The 17,826-nt window shown below is 42.6% G+C and overlaps 1 protein-coding gene across 1 annotated transcript in view; it reads left to right on the forward strand.

Annotated features, from left to right (window-relative positions):
* The window catches only part of LOC146020635 (bile salt export pump-like), a 66,663-nt gene that overhangs the window by 16,997 nt on the left and 31,840 nt on the right, over positions 1-17,826 (forward strand). The window contains exons 8-15 of the mRNA XM_083153894.1: positions 15-148; positions 1,230-1,401; positions 1,505-1,629; positions 3,400-3,574; positions 6,153-6,266; positions 10,491-10,601; positions 12,124-12,249; positions 12,485-12,688. Coding sequence (XP_083010020.1) covers positions 15-148; positions 1,230-1,401; positions 1,505-1,629; positions 3,400-3,574; positions 6,153-6,266; positions 10,491-10,601; positions 12,124-12,249; positions 12,485-12,688 — 1,161 coding nt within the window. The remainder of the gene's footprint in view (positions 1-14; positions 149-1,229; positions 1,402-1,504; positions 1,630-3,399; positions 3,575-6,152; positions 6,267-10,490; positions 10,602-12,123; positions 12,250-12,484; positions 12,689-17,826) is intronic.

The raw sequence follows: 17,826 nt of genomic DNA on the forward strand, positions 1-17,826 counted from the left end.
TTCCCCACCCACAGATTAGTTTTTGGGTAACAGCAGCTGCCCAGCAGATCCAGAGAATAAGAAAACTCTACTTTCGTAAAGTGATGAGGATGGAAATTGGATGGTTTGACTGTACATCCGTTGGAGAACTGAATACCCGGATGTCTGAGTACGTGTTTATGTTGCAAAAAACCTTACATCCTAGTCATATGGCAGGTGTTGACATGCACTCCATTGATACTATTGGCAGACTAAAGCTGGCCATACATCAGGATGACCTGCATAACACCCTGATTGGTCATGGAGCGGTCGAACGAGCGATCGTATGTGCTTAAAAGCATCACTCGTTCGACCGATGGATCAGACGTGCAGCACATCTGATCTGAGGGCCAACCACTCAACCCACAGGACCGAGCATTGTGAGTAAACACCTCATGATGTGCACACAATGTGTCCAATCCGTCGCATGGCCTGTCGAGATTGTGCGTTTGGGTCCAATGTCGTTCTGGTGTATGGGGGCCTTAAAGTTTCAAAACAGCCAGCCAGATAAGCTACAATAACATGATTCCCTTTCAAACCCTTTCCAATTTTCTGGTTCAAAAGCTTGATACCGTTCATCCATAAAGCATACCACTGTACAATTGGGTACTTGTGTGTGTTCACTTTCTGGACACTCGCAAAGTGACAATCTGCAAGTACACTGTGCCAATTGGCATAGTGCCCACTAAGCACCCGGCCACACAGTTATCTTAGAATGCTCACACATACAAAAATGAAACTCCAATAAAACCAGATTTTTAAACATGTTTAAAAATCTGATTCAGCAATCGATTGGCGATCCCTATTAATTTTTTATTGGGATTGCCAAAAGGGGGAGCCCATACATTAAAGATTAATTGTGACAATCATCTCCAGAACGGAGGATTGTCACAATTGATTGCTGAAGTATGGGGCCCATTAGTTAATACAACAGTGTGCAGCCTGTTAGATCTCTCTGGCATGCAGACATTTTCCAATCTAAACTATTAAGGAGTGGGTACAAATACCCACCAAGAGTGTGGTCATGCCAACACGGGCATTGTCACACAAGCTTCCCACTTTGGAAACCGCTTCTATTGCCATGCATGAGGCGTAGTACAATTTAATTTAACGGTACTGGGCGTCATTCCTTTTACCAGTCCCATTAAGTGACCGTCACTATTTTATCACACTATTTCTGTAAATAATTAACTTTTTTTTTTCCTCCACAGTGATATAAATAAAATTAATGATGCCATCGCTGACCAAGTTGGCATATTTATCCAGAGATTCACCACGTTTCTATTCGGGTTCCTGTTAGGATTTGTCAATGGCTGGAAGTTGACTTTGGTGATCATTGCCGTGAGCCCGCTCATCGGTATCGGAGCTGCTCTTATGGCTCTGGTAAGTTTCTCTGGCAAGCAGTAGCCACAAATAGTTAATTACATGAACATCAGTTTTCATAGCCGCATATTTGGGTTATGTAATGTATGCATTTGTGTTATAGGCAGTGGCAAAACTTACTGGCAAAGAACTGCTTGCATATGCTAAAGCAGGGGCGGTCGCGGATGAAGTGCTCTCCGGTATTAGAACCGTAGCAGCGTTTGGCGGAGAGCTAAAAGAAGTTGAAAGGTTTGTAATTTTTCATTATCAGTTAGTGATTTTTGTTAAATGCCCCAGCATGTTAAGATCTGGCAATCTCTGCCCCTGTTGTTGAACTAAAACTTCAGTGTGTCTTGGAATGATTCCAGCAGTCTTATAGTGTAATTGTACTTTTTTTACTAGTTACTACTTTTATTACTTCAAATTAATTTTAATACCATTTATATAGCGCACACATATTCCGCAGCACTTTACATAGAATACTTGAACAGTCACATCCGTCACTGCCCCAGTGGAGCTTTCAAACTATATTCCCTACCACATATACACACACAGACATTCTAGGGTTAATTTATGTTGGGAGCCAATTAACCTACCAGTATATTTTTGGATTGTGTGAGGAAACCGGAGTACCCGGAGGAAACTCACGCATGCACGGGGAGAATATACAAACTCCACAAAGTTAGGGTCATGGTGGGAATCAAACCCATGACCTCAGCGCTGTGAGGCAGTAATGCTAACCATTACAATGTCTGTGATGACCCATTAATTAATGGGTGTTATCCAATTACTGTCAAAGAAGCCCCTCCCTTTCTCTGATGTTTCTTTAAACAATACTTTTTTTTCCAGGCAATCCTATTTTTCGAAAACACAGGGAAACCTATGCGTTTTCATATTGACGTCCCTGAAAAGCTGGCGCTATTCGTGGATTTTGTTTCCCCCATAAGCTTCTCTCGCTATGTAGCTCTATTTATGTAAAATGGTGCTACATACCTAGACATGCCCCTGCAGTAGTGCATACTGTAATAAAAATAAAGCTGTTCTTTATTTGTGGGCTAAATGCAAAAGCATCTATTATTTACCCTGCATTCAAAATAAATGTTAGGACCTCTTGCAATTACACATGGTTTGTCACTCGTTGCCCAGCCTGTATGCACAGCGATGATAGGGAAAATCACTGGGGTAAAAATCGTATAGTGCATAGACACTGGGTGATTTGTAAGCAATTTCCCCTGTGGATGGATGGCTTTCCATAGCAGGATGCTATCCATCAGTAATACCACCCCATGAGCGGCAGAGGCTGGCCATGATGTGGGAGCGCACACTGGATGGCTTCTGAGCTGAAAGCAGCTTAAATGATAAAATACTAAAATGCTTTCAGCTCAATCTCGTGTGTATGGGCTTTTCCTTGCATGTTATTTTTTTTGCTTTGCTCCCAACAGAGGGGTAAATGTACTAAGATGGGCGTTCTATTGAAGAGAGAATGTTGCCCATAGCAACCAATTCAGATTCTACTTCTTATTTATGGAGCACCTTCTATAACAGGGGTGACCAAACCTGTCCTCAAGATCTACCAACGGTGCATGTTTTCCAGGCAACCTGCGGATCTACAGTAGGAATGAATGCAGCATGTTTTAAAATGTGACAGTTAGTAATGACTACAGCTGTGCACCAGCTAGGTGATCTGGAAAACGTGGACCGTTGGTAGATCGCGAGGACCGGTTTGGCCACCCCTGTTATAGAAGATAATATATAGAATCTAATTGATTGCTATGGGCTTTATCTCTTCTTAGTAAATTTACCCCATAGCGATACATTTACTAAAGCTTCTAAAAATGAAAATAGGTGCCCATAGCAACCAATCAAATTCTGTCTATCATTTTCTTGGATACAATAGAGAAATAATAGACATGATCGTATTGGTTGCTATAGGCAACAGGACATTTTTAGCAACTTTGATAAATTCACCACTTCAGTATATGTTTTAAGTGTACGACAAATTGTTTTTTTTTTCAACAGGTATGACAAAAACCTTGTATATGCACAGCGCTGGGGAATAAGGAAAGGAATTATTATGGGGTTCTTCACTGGTTACTTGTGGTTTATCATCTTCCTCTGTTATGCCTTGGCCTTTTGGTATGGGTCCAAATTGGTTCTTGAGGAAGCGGAGTATTCACCTGGAAACCTTTTGCAGGTAAAAACTAATTATTCTTTAAAATGCTATGGAACAAGACAGCCCAAATGATTTTCTATAGCATCACACTGACAGCTACAGCAACACAGTTTCACTTTAGAATATGCTGTAGGGGCCTGATTCAGACATTCTCACTGTGTTGGTTAGGAGCCCAGAGAGACGGTTAACACCGCCCTGTCGAATGCACGCCCCCCCTCCCTGGCCTCTATGTCCCTGTGCAGGGCTATGAATGGATGTGTACGGGTACACATGCATTCGCAAGTGCAGGCACAGAGGAAAAATCATCGAATGATCTTTCCACCTCTCCCTGCCGCTCGCAGCCAACGGGTAACCCAGGAGTCACTCGGCGGCTGCGAGGATTTCAGCGATTTACGGGCAGGTGCCAACGTCATAGCCCGCCCCCAGCAGGCAAAAGAATGCCTGCGTTGTGTTGGACACTCCCACCATTTCTATGGGACGGGTCTTCTGTGTTTGTGGACACGTTGGCACTTCATGGGCGTGCCCACAAAAATGGTGGACCCTGTCAATCAGGCTGTGAGAGCACCTTGCAAACACAGAAGTTTGACGAAGGTGCTCGCAGCCAAGCCCAGGACATGCGCATTACGATACATTTGTAGGCGCAGTAGGCTTACTATCGAACAAGCTGGTCTGAATTGGCCCCATTACCTCTGCTATTGCACATGTTTATTGTTGCTGATAATAAAGGTTAACACTGTAACTTCCTGCCTATGATGTAAATTACCTAAATTACTACAGGTTGAGTATCCCGTATCCAAAATGCTCGGGACCAGGAGAATTTTGGATAACGGATTATTCCGTATTTTGGAATATTTTAATATTTCAATGATGTATTTTGAAGTATCTTGCATTTATGCTGTATAAACACATAAAATAAACACAAATATATTTTATTACCACATAAAATACACACAAATATATTTTATTTGTTCAAAAAACAAGGTTTCAAAACATGAAACAAAATTTGTGTACTATCTCAGATATTGAATTTGAATGCCAAGCAATCATTTTCTTGTACATATATAGTGCCAGTTACATATCATGTCCTCAGTAGTGCTGTTACATATGTCCCCAGTGAGTTTTTAGCTAAACTAATTTTTTTTTTACACTTTCTGGAAAGTATGGTTTTCGGAATAATTCGGATAACGGATATTCGGATACGGGATACTCAACCTGTATTTACTATTTTTATATCCTTTATGTTATTAATCATAGTAAAATGAAGCTGTAAAGCTATATTGACGTCTTGCACTTTTTTTTTAAATAGTTACTAATGTTCATTGTTTAATTCTATTAGTTAAAGAACTGACCAACTAAAGCTTTGCACAAATAATTAGTTACTATTAAGTAATTTATGAATTCATTAATTGCAATTGCAAACAAAAAAAATTCCCGACGTGGGCTCATTATTTTATGGTAATTTATAGGGCGTAACTGCATTTGTGGAATCGCTCTATAGAGGCTGAAATAATTATGTGTTAACAAGAAAGTGATTGGAATACATGGGATTGGAAGGCCTTCCTTGATTTAACTGTCAATATCAGGGCACTCAGCCATGTGACAGGTCAGGAAATATGTTTAATTAGCTTGAACTAGTGGAGGATTGCTACATGAAAAGCACATGCAATTATTTTATATATTTCTAAATTGAGTATGGAATGCTGGTCCTTGTAGTGCCATTTGGATGATCTTGTGGTGCCTGTAGGTGAGTTAACTTTCAATTTAGCATGTGCTTTTATAATGTAGCAATAAACTAATATACTGTATGACTAAATGCACGTGCTATTATCATGTAGCAATAAACCAATATATCACTTAAGGTCCATACACAAGGGACATTTTTGCCCAGCGTGTATGATAACGATAATTGGGGAAACGCTGGGCTCAAAAACACCCATCTTAGTGATATCCCCAGGGTGGACGTCTTTCCATAGCAGCACAAGCTGGCAGCCGGGGTATAGTGGTCCACATAGCAGCACTTTGAAAGATCCCCATTTTACAGAGACACCTCTCTCCACAGCAGTTGTTAATGTTATGCACCAAAGTAGTGCCCTAGTTACCCTTACACCTTAGAGTACACAGCCCTGCAGCAGTGTAACTGACCCTACAGTCAAAGCTGGTAAAAGGCTTTTTGGCACACTAGGCAAAATGTCAATCCACTCAACCCTCCTCCCCCACCACCTCCCTGGCACCCTAGGGGAGCTGCCACAGGGTCAGATGCATTAAGCTTCAAATGTGATAAAATTGAGGGTGATGAAAAACCAACCATTCAGCTTCTGCCTGACATGTTTCATACACAGTCTGTGACTTGGCAGGTAGGAGCTGATTGGCTGGCTGTTCATCACTCTCCATTGTATCACTTTTGAAGCTAAGTGCATCTAATGTTAGAACCGGCCCTGCAGGATAACTCCCCCCAGTGTCTGATGTGTCTGGATTAAACACCTGCCGAATAATCAGTGGTGTACATGTATATACGCAGATCATGTTATAGTCAGGGAACATCAATAGACTTTATTATCTAGCAAAATAAGCTAATTTCAGTATTTTATTTCTGTACTAGGTGTTTTTTGGTGTGTTGGTGGGTGCTCTGAGCCTTGGACAAGCATCGCCCTGCTTACAGGCCTTTGCATCTGGACGTGGAGCTGCCACAAATATATTTGAAACCATTGACAAAGTAAGTCTGATGTCATCAATGTATAGTATGTAACATGAAACTAATGTAAAACACTGAATGGAATTTGTTAGTAGACCAAACTATCTATCTATCTATCTATCTATCTAGATTGGATTATGCGTTTCACATTGATTCATGTTTTCCTTGCCCTCCCGCTGCTGTAGAATTCCACCAATCAGACAATTAAGCCTCATAGACTACCCAATGTCCCCCGCCACCATTATTGGCAGCATCAGTGACCTGGCAGGAGGTCCTGGCATCGACAAGTGCATACACACTTGCTGATGCTTGCTCCGAGGTGAGCGACGGCAGGGGGCAGCGGGGGGAGCGACGGGTTACCCCATCTGGAGGGGCCTTTACAGAAGTTTGGATGTACATTGTTTAGTTGAAGTTATACTGCTTTCACATTGCAGAAATGGGTAATGACACGGTATTCTTAAATGGGACTTTAAAACGGGTCTGAGCCTTGAGACCTTTCACATTGCAGGTGAAAACCGTTTTAAAAATCATTTAATACCATTCAAACATTCAACCCGTTTAACCCCCAAGGGACACGTTTCAAGCCATTGAAATAGAGCTGTTCAAACTGCCCAAAAAACGGCTTTAAAACGTGTAGGACTCTGCTTTTTAACCGTGTTGAAATACCGGTTAACTTTAACCGGTAAATCAACTCTGGCACTTTCACATTGCAGCCTTAAACGTTTTAAAATGGAAAAAAAACGGCAATATACCGTTTAAGAAGTGCGATGTGAAAGGGGTATTAGTGTAAACTTGGCAGTCTAGTCTTTTTTGTTGTTGTTGTTGTTGTTTGTTTGGCTATCATGTTAAAAACAGACTCCCTGTAAACATGGACAGTACTTTACTCTTCAAGGACACAAGTCATTTTAAAGTCCACAAGGCATTTGTTCTAAGCCCCACAGATAATAACTGCTTAAAAAGCTCTATCAACATTCATCACATGCATTCATCACATGCATAAATAGGAAATATAGCATTTAAATCCTGGATGAATATGTCAGAAAGCAGTAACCCTACATGATATTGTTATCCTGTCGGGAATGAGAATGTGTAATTATGTGACTACATACATAACTCACAAGTGAGAATAATCACATTAAGGTAACTGCAAACATGAGGGAACATTACCTAATCCTTTGTAGTGTTACAAAATACATTTGTTAAGCTCATACATTTAGATTAAATATTAGTAGTAATCAGCAGTTTTCAGCAGGCTCCAGCAGGAACTGAGGCCCTTATTCTAGTTCACTCTTTCTGACAAAATTCTTCTTTGATGGACAAAACCATGTGCACTGCAGGTGAGGCAGGGGTTACTTGTGCAGAGAGAATTAGATTTGGATGGGGTTTTACTTCAACGTGAGATCTATATTGCAGTGTAAAAATAAAGCAGCCAGTATTTACCCTGCACAGAAACAAAATGACTCACCCAAATCTAATTCTGTCTGCACATTTAAAATCTGCCCCCCTGTAGTGCACATGGTTTTGTCCATCTAAGAAAGATTTTGTCAGAAAGAGTGAACTAGAATAAGGGCCTCAGTTCCTGCTGGAGCCTGCTGAAAAATAGCCCTGGCGTCACTTATATATATAACTGGAAAATGACATTCAGCATTTGTGTTAACTTTACTTCAAAATGATATTATACATTCAAAACACAGCACACAATGTAGTTAATGGGTGAAACACAAATTAATTGAGTCCACAACTGCAAAAAGGACCACTGCTGCTTTGTGCGCTCTGTTTTGATGTCTGTGCGCGTGCTTGGCAAGTTGTGTGCACACGCACGTGCGCACATCTTGGAGGGAACACTGGCCTGCATACCTGCTCTCTCTCTGTGTCTTCCTGCAACCCCATGCCCAGCAAGTAGGGTTGCCACCTCTCCCGTTTTTCCGGGAATCTCCCAATTTTGGTGGCAACCCTCCAGGACACTTTTTCAGTCTCCCAGATTCCAGAATTCTCCCGGAATCCGGTTGTCTGAAAAAGCCTCCTGCCCTATTTGCCTCCTTTCCCGTCCCCATCCATCCAGTTAACATACTGAGTGCCTGTCAGGACTGCCTCCGCAGCCTGACAGACGCACTCGCAAGATGATGATGTCATCATCACGCGAGTATTAGCCTGCAAGTCCGCGACTCCGCCGGCGCCGCCTGCTACCTCCTGCTGAGGTGTCATTTCAAGTGCCAGTGGGTGAGTTCTGCCTGCTCTGCCCACTCACCCCTCCGGCATGCCAGCGTTGCCCAACCCTGCAGTCCAGCCTGCCAGCGCTGCCTGCCCACAGCCCACCCCTCCAGCCTGCCAGCGCTACCCACGCCTCCAACCTGTCAGTGTCAACGCTGCCCATCCCTCCGGCCGGCCAACCAGCTCCCCCTCCCCTCTGCCTGCCACCTGCCATATCCCCCCTGCCTGCCAGCGCTGCCCCCCCTGCCTGCCAGCGCTGCCCCCCCCCCCCCCGACACTGTGTTATCTGGCACTGTGGGGGCATTTGGGTTATCTGGCACTGTGGGGGCATTTGTGTTATCTGGCACTGTGGGGGCATTTGTGTTATCTGGCACTGTGGGGGCATTTGTGTTATCTGGCACTGTGGGGGCATTTGTGTTATCACGTAAAGCGATCCATCAATAATGACATACATGAATATAATAAATGTAACAATAAGCATTTTTATACATGTCTGTATTAAACACCGCGCCCACTTTTAAATAGTCAACGCCCTCTTTTGAATGGGCCACAACCACGTTTGAATAGACCACGCCCCATTTTCCGGAGCGAAAATATTATAGTAGGCATCTCCAGGAATTGATGAAGAGTGAGGTGGCAACCCTACCTGCAAGTGACAGCCTGCTTTTCACCTGCATGTGTCTGCCGGCCTTCCCTCCTGTGACAGCCTGCCCAGCCTTCCCACCTGTACGTGCCCCCCACAAATGACAGCCAGCTTGCCCTGCCCACATGTCTGTATGCAACCCCCCTCCTCAAGAGACAACCTGCCTCTCACCTGCATGTGTCTCTCTATCTCTCTCTCTCTCTCTCTCTCTCAGGCAGTCCACTCTCTCCCTGACCCCTTATGTCTCCTCTGCCCAACACCCTCTTTGTCTTTCACTCTCCTGTCCCAAAGCAGCACTGTAGTGACATCAACAGGAGAGGAGGAGGGAAGGGGGGCCCTATCAAGATTTTGCTATGGGCCCACAGAATTCTAGTTATGCCCCTGGAGATTTATATTTGTGTGAGTTATATTTTTTTCTATGCAGAGTAAATACTGGCTGCTTTATTTTTACACTGCAATTTAGATGTCAGTTTGGACACACCCCACCCAAATATAAATCTCTCAGCACTTGTTACCTCACCCCCAGATGCAACGCAACATGGTTTTGCCTAGTTGTTTTTGCTTTTCTGCGACTCTGAATCAGGCCCAGAGCTTACTCCCAGTGAACGTATAGCTACAAACACAACATTGTGTACATTCACTCTGTGCAAAATGACTTTTATTCATGCCGCAGATCGCCGAAAAGGCGGCAGGCACTGACGTCATGTGTCATCAGCCACTCACCCCGAGCAGGGATCGACACGCCTGCGTTCCCATAAAAGGCTGGGTGTTCCCCTGCTGCCACCCCCTTCCCACCCCCTTCCCTCCCCTCTTCGAGCTAACAGCTCCGCGAGTGTGTAACTCACCAAAGCCATTCGCTACCGGGTTTGCGCATGCACATATTTGCCCATGCACAGACCTCGAACGTCAGGGAAGGGACACAATTCAGAACCAACTGAATGGAACTGAATCGGCCCCCATACAACCAATTAATTAGCTTCTAACTTTGGGCTATGTAAATTGACGGTCAGGAGATGATTGGTGGTTACTTTGGGTCAGATGCACTAAGCTTCAAAAGATCAAATGGAGAGTGATAAACAGCCAGCCAATCAGCTCCTACCTGACATGTCATAGACCGTGTTTCAAAAAAATGTCAGGCAGGAGCTGATTGGTTGGTTGTTTATCACACTCCATAATGTCTCTTTTGAAGCTTAGTGCTTTGATACTGGAAATCTCCCCCTCAGTGTTTTATGCGTGTAAAATGAGATAATAATGTACAAGAAACGTGACTTGAATGTAATATAACCTCAACGAATTTAATAAAAATAATTCAGATGTTGTTTTATTTACATATAAATTGTTTATTGAATACAAATTCCAACTCTTCAGTAAGAATTTCCATTCTGTTACAGGAGCCAATGATTGACTGTATGTCGGAAGATGGCTACAAACTGGACAAGGTTAAGGGAGAGATTGAATTTCATAATATTACCTTCCACTACCCATCCAGACCAGAAGTCAAGGTACACTGCAAAATACACTAATGAGGCTGCAGGTTTCATAGAGAGTGTGTAATGAGGTGAAATAATTTGATAAGAGCAGATAATAATAACTGCCAATCCTGTTATATAGTGCAGTAAAATGTATTCTTATCTTTGTTAACTTCTGACATTACTACTCATCCAAGATACAGGGAGCCTGTTAGTACATTCCTCCTCCAATGTCAGTGAGTAATTACTTCAGCATTATCGTCCTTATTCTAGTTCACTCTCAAAGGCAAATTCCTTCTCAAATAGACAAAACCATGTGCCCTGCAGGGGGGCAGATGTAACTTGTACAAAGAGAATTAGATTTGGGTGATTTATTTTGTTTCTGTGCAGGGTAAATACTGGCTGCTTTATTTTTACACTGCAATATAGATCTCACTTTCAAGTAAATACCCACACAAATCTAATTCTCTATGCACAAGTTGCATCTGCCCCACCTGCAGTGCACATGGTTTTGTTCATTTGAGAAGGAATTTGCATTTGCGAGTGAATTAGAATAAGGGCCGGTACTTTTTTCCTAGCACGGCGCCCGCGATTTTGATTGTATCGATCTCGGCTGCAAAAATCGCGTTGATCGCATCGCATGCCAACCAAATCGCATGCGATGCGACCGACGCGATCAACGCGAATTTTATATTGATTTCTATGTAAAAATCCCCCAAACCCCAATTTTTAATTGAAACCCCCCCCCCCATGGTTGAAATGCCCCCCCTCATTGTTAACGCCACCCCACTATTGACGCCAACCCGAAGCGTGGTGAGCGCAGCGAGCCCCGTGAGGGGACGCGCATAACTTCACAGGTATACGCGTCCACCCGCGGGGCTCGCTGCGCTTGCCACGCTTTGGGCTCGGTGGCTCACTGCTCTCGCCACACTTTATAAAATCAACTCCGCGCCGACGTGGATAGTGGGGGTATGAAAAGGTCGGAGGGCGCGTACTGCCGCCAGACATACACCAAGCTCCTCTCCACCAGCTGTGCTTCTGTTCGCTGGGCAGGGGCGTGTTAAGAGAGGAGAGGACCCGCATGTAGCCCCCTCCTCTCTGGCGGCAAGTAAACTCTGTCATTAAGCAGAAGCAGTGCAGCGGGACTTCAGAGGGGTAAGTACAATATATATGGGTGCAGTGTGCGATGTGCCCCCCTGGCCCATGTGCACCGCACACACTACTACCATCATAGAAATGCCTATGCCGCTGGGCTAATACAGAGATGGCTGGGTGACAGCAAATGTGCCACCTTGAGCCACCACTGCTGATTGTGCTCCCATGTCACACATAAGCAGACGGAGTTGGGGTCATTGGAGAAGTGCCCCCTTTATGGCCGAAGCCCGGAAGCAGCCTACTCCATTGTGTTTGGCAGTTCTGCCACTGTGTGGGGTTATACTAAGTTTAGATGTATAATTAGGCATTTTTGTTAAAACTGTACAAGCTGCTAGTTCATTAAGTCAGTGTAAAGACAAACCTTTCTTAAAATAATGGAAATCATCACTTTTATACGCAGATTTTAGACAAGCTAAACATGTTTATTAAGTCTGGAGAGACAACAGCATTTGTTGGACCCAGTGGAGCTGGAAAAAGCACAACTATCCAACTGATTCAGCGGTTCTATGATCCTGCTGAAGGCATGGTGAGATTTTAAGATATTTGGCATTTGATAAAAATATTTACATTCTTTGTTAATTCTTAGATTGAGCATCAGTCATAATACTAGAAATGTCCCACGGGAACCTACTGTGCGCCAAGAGAGGCAGTTTGGGGCAACTGCAGCAGTGATGTATGAGGTCACATTTGTATAGTCATATGTATATTCTCCCAGGTCTCCTCTCAGCACAGTCTTTTTTTTCTCATTCTGATCATGGCAGGTTACACTTGATGGACATGATGTGCGCTCATTGAACATTCAATGGCTGCGTTCTCTGATCGGCATAGTGGAGCAGGAGCCAGTCCTATTTGCCACAACAATTGCAGAAAACATCCGGTTTGGCAAGGAAACCGCTACAATGGAAGAAATTATTAACGCTGCAAAAGAAGCCAATGCCTACAACTTCATCATGGACTTACCACAGGTAATTTTTGAACAACCCATCTTTGTATTTTATATATTTTATATTTATCAGTAGGTATAAATATAAAATGTAAGGTAATAAAGCAATGTATACTGCCTTCAAATGTGCTACCGTACATTGGGATTGTCCTAATGAAATTGGTACGGCTGGGAGGTATGCACAGTGGAGTAACTATGGAGGGTGCAGAGGATGTGCTTGATATGAAGCCCAATGGACTAGGGGGGGCCAGGAGTTTACCAAGCAAACCCCTGGACTTATTTTTTTTCATCACTGTGAGTTCCAGGAAGTGGCCATTGGTGAGGTGGGGCAGGGTCGTTGGGACTGTGCAGGTCACAATGGGCTGGCAGAGCTTTTGACAGGGGAACTCAACCTTTCAGAAGTATCTGTCAGACTTAAAGCATGCCTCTGTTTCCACGGGCACTAAGATCGATGCTGATGTCAAGAGGTTGGTACAGTCACCTTGATAAAGTTACAGATGCAACGAAATGTGTCAGTGTTTTGTACAGTGACCAGTGCTCCAGTGGCCACTATAGCCCATAGATGAATATACCACCCCAGTGACTGGACCAACCTCTTGACATCAGCAGCACTACCCAGGTGATGATTCGGGAGGAGCCTCCCCAGAGTGGAGCAACATTCTACAGCCATGGAGTTAGCCCACTCCATAAACACGCAAGAAGCACACTTTCCATCTGCTCCCAGGGGACTGCAACCCTCCAGAGGTCACATCTGGAACGGACACAAGAACTCAACAGGTCATTGGACCAAGGGGTGACTATATCATCTTATTCCAAGAGTGAGCTCTAAATCACTCATTTTCAACTGGTCTGCACTGAATCACAGCTATAATCATGTTTTAAATGTCTTAACTTATTATTAAATAGTTACTGCTTATATCTGTTAACCCACACGGGAGTGACACCCGTTTCACCTAGACTGCAGCTAGGCACAGCGACTTCCCACCAGCGCCCCATTAGATACTTGTTATCTATTTTATTCATCTGCCCCAGTCTGTTTTCTTAGGCAGAAAGAAATGAATGGTTCTACATGTCCTTGCATTGCATGCTGCCACCTGTCTGAGAAATATATTTTACACTAAACTATTGAAAAACATTCAAACTTTATTTTACTTTTATGACTAGAGACCAATATGGCAGCTAGGCTTTCCATTATGCAAATTAATACCTGTACATTTTATGTAAACCATTAATTTTTATGCATATATTAAGTTCAGAATTAGGTAACCATAAGACATTTACTTGTCTACTACATCTAAATAAAACAGTCACATTGTTTTGCTTCACTTTTTATTTTTATGCAATCTTTATAACATACATATTTAGACAGGAAATAATGGTAGCTATCACAAATAATGTAATAATTGGTGTAGTGTTGTGGATTTTTCTTTGGACCTGCTTTTATTTCACCACTTGATCCATATTCCAGTTCCTGGATCTGCTGACTCTTTAGATGGAATTGGTAAAGGTTTTACTTCTGAAGGTGGTGGTAGATTACTATCTGAAACTGGCAACTGCTCATTGATTGCCACTGATGGTTGCTCAGCAGCTATAACTAATGATTGCTCCCCAGCTAGGACTAATTGTTTTGAAGCAGGTAAAACTTGTTATTGCTAATTGCCTGAAACTGGTGACTACTCAGTTTTCAAACTGATGACTTCTCATCAGCTGAATTTAATGTTTGCTAATCAGCTGAAACTGGTGGTTGCTCACTGGCTGGTACTGATAGTTGCACACCAGCTGGATCTAAAGGATGTTCATCCGCTGAAACTGGTGGTTCCTCACTGTTGGGAACGGGTGGCTGCTCAGTTGTTGGAACTGATGACTGCTCACCAGCTGGAACTGAGATTTGCTCGCCAGCTGTATCTAATGGTTGTTCCCCTGCTGAAGCTGGTGATTCCTCGCTGTTGGGGACGGGTGGCTGCTCAGTTGTTGGAACTGATGCCTGCTTACCAGCCGGAACTGACGGTTGCTCACCAGCTGGATCTAATGGATGTCCACCAGTTGAAACTGGAGGATTCTCACTGTTTGTAATGGGTGGCTGTTCAGTTGGAACTGATGACTCCTCACCAGCCAGAACTGACGGTTGCAAACCAGCTGGATCTAGTAGTTGTTCACCCGCTGACAATGGTGGTTCCTCACTGTTTGGAATGGTTGGCTGCTCAGTTGTTGGAACGGATGACTCCTCACCAGCTGGAACTGACAGCTGCTCACCAGCTGGATCTATTGGTTGTTCCCCTGTGGAAACTGGTGGTTCCTCATTGTTTGAAACTGGTGGCTGCTCACCAGCCGAAATTGGCTGTTCACTATCTAGAACTGGTGACATTTCAGTTGCTACAACTGAAGGCTGCTCAGCGGTCTTTACATGACTTTTGTGTTCTCTTTCCACACTTGATACATCTTCTGATTCATGCTGCCTTTTCTTATTTGTCTTTTTTTTGTGATTATCCTGATTTTTTTCTGGTACTGTTTCTTCTGATTTTTCATGCCTACTTTCCTTCAACTTTTTTTCACCTAATTTTTGTTTCCTATTTTTTCCTGAAATGTGTCTTTCCTCTGTATCCTCTCTACCCTGTTCCTCTGATTTGTCATGTAACCTTGTAGAAATACCTGTAGCATTATGCTTACATTCCTCTGTCATTATTTTTTTTCTGTTACTTTTATCTCTAGCTTCCTGGGTACAATTACTGCTTTGTTTAATTTCTTTTTTTGTGTCATGCACTCTCTTTCTTTCCTGTTTATCACATGCATGTTTATCTCCTTTACATTCATTTCTACATCTAAGTGATTTATTGTGGTACCCTACATTGTCTCCTTGTTTGTGATCTGGTGTTGCTGTCTTTTTATTTTTCCCATTTTTCCTTATATCTCCACCTCTGTTTTTACCCAATTTCTGATCTTCCCTTTCTCCTGATTCCTGACCTTCCTTTTCTCCCAGATTATAGCTTTTCTTTTCTCCTTGCTTCTGCTTGCTCTTTTGTTGTGGATATTGCCCTGTCTTTTCTCCCACTTTAGGCATTGTACCTCCTCCTGGTTCTTGCCCGTTCCCTTTTCCTTGTCTATATCCCTCATTTTCTCCTACTTTTTGCAATTCATTTTCTTCTGGCTGCTTTGTACTCTTTACTCTGTACTTATAGTTTATAGCTTGCTTTATTCCCCTAGCTCCATCATGTTCCTTTTTGCCATTTAACTCATGTATCTCTCGCTTTACTTTTGATTTCTTACTTGTCATTGAACAATTTGCTCTATGCCTTGCTACTTCTACTGTATCACTCCCTCTTGTCTTATGTTTTTCTGCTTCATTCCTCTCTCGTTTGGAATTCACATTTATATCTCTTGGTACTCTGCTATTAAGTTTACCTTTTTTTTCACCTTTATCCTTTCCTGCCCTTTGACTTGGTTTTTGATTTATCTTATTATCAATGTTGTGTCCTTTTCTCTGTCCTGATTTCTGGTATACCCCTTCCCCTGACTCCTGCCCATTTCTCTTTCCTGGCTTCTGGCCTTTCTTTACTGCTTTGTTATCTGATTGTATATGTCTTTTCCACCTTACTGTGTTGTCTGCATTTACTTTATGTGTCTTTTCCTTTGCTATTTCTTGACTCTTTTTCTCACTTTCTATTTGTATCTTCTTTGATTTCTTATGACCCTTTTCACCTTGTTCTGTTTCCTGTGTTCTCCTCTGACCCTTGCCTCTAAGTTCTGCTTCTCTCTTTAACTCTGCTATCTTATTACCTTGTCCTCCCTCTTTTACTTGTCCCTTTTTCTCTGCTACCTTCTTGCCCTTTTCTCCATGTACTCTTTGCTTCTTTTCCTCCGCTATTGTTTGACCATTTTTCCCATAGATTTTTCCTCTTAGTTCAGCATCTCTCTTTAACTCTGCAATTTGTTGTCCCTTGCTGCCATGTTCTGCTTGTCTCTTATTGTCAGTCAACATATGACTCTTTTCTCCAAGTGCCGAGTCTAACCGTTTCATTTGTTTTGGGCCCATTTCATGTCCCTTTCTGTTACGGACTTCACAGTTTCTTTTTTTGCGCTGTTCATTGTCATCTTTCATCTTCTTGCTTGTTTCTTTTCTCTTTTTCTCAGCACTTTGTCCTTCCTTTTTGTCTAAGTGTCTGCATTTGTTCTTATTAGCATTCTTCCCATTCCTTTTCCCATGTTGTTTGCATTCATCATGCTCACATCCTTCTGTTGCTTGGCCATCACTTATATCTCTTTTGTGCCTTTGTTTACTCTGCAGATTTTCTAGATCTTTTTGTTTATACTCAGACTTTTGTTGTTGATCCTCAGGAATGTAATTTTGTCTTTTTCCACTTATAAACATTTTATTTCCTGCTCTAGCACTGCTTCTCCCATCTCCATCATACTGAGATGTTCCATTGGTAGAACCATTACTTTGTTGTGTTTTATTTTCAGTAGTTTCTGCTGAGTTTGATTCTGATTTAGTTAAACGTTTAAAGAGTTCCTTGTACTGGTTGTTTGAAGGTCGTTCAGATGAGTTCCCAAGATTCATAACTGAAAAATATATTTGTAATATTAACTATCTTAATAACAATAGGAATAATAAACAGCAATGCTATGAAATAAAATGTAATTATAGTGTAGTAATACAGCAACAATTGCTGCCTGTTCTTTTTGGGACACATTTATGATACAAACAGCTTCCGTTGCCCAAAGCAACCAATCAGATACTTTCTTTAATTTTGGAAACTGTATTAGACTCCCAAAATGAGATTGTTTGCTCTGAGCAATTTGTGACATTATGAGGTTCAGATCATTTTACTTTTATCCCATTTAGAGAACATTTAACATATACTGAAGGGCAGGATGTTATACCGCTCGATTTTGAAAGCAGTGCGCAATGCACTGCTCGGGAATTTGGGTTGCAATACATCCTGCCCATGATCTGAGTGCAATTACTAAATATAGCAAACTTTCCAGAATGTAACAAAAAAATAATCTGTCCTGCCCCAACTCGCAAACAAGTGCATGGCTTCAATGTCCACAAGAATTCACCCTTTGGTACTGTACATGCCTCCACCACCACCACCACCACCCCTCTTTCCTGTCATGCTAGGGATTCACGGCTGCAGACTCAGCTTTCACGGAACTGCCACT

This window comes from Crinia signifera, chromosome 7 (assembly GCF_055691185.1).
Source record: "Crinia signifera chromosome 7, ASM5569118v1, whole genome shotgun sequence".
In the NCBI taxonomy this organism is placed as follows: Eukaryota; Metazoa; Chordata; class Amphibia; order Anura; family Myobatrachidae; genus Crinia; species Crinia signifera.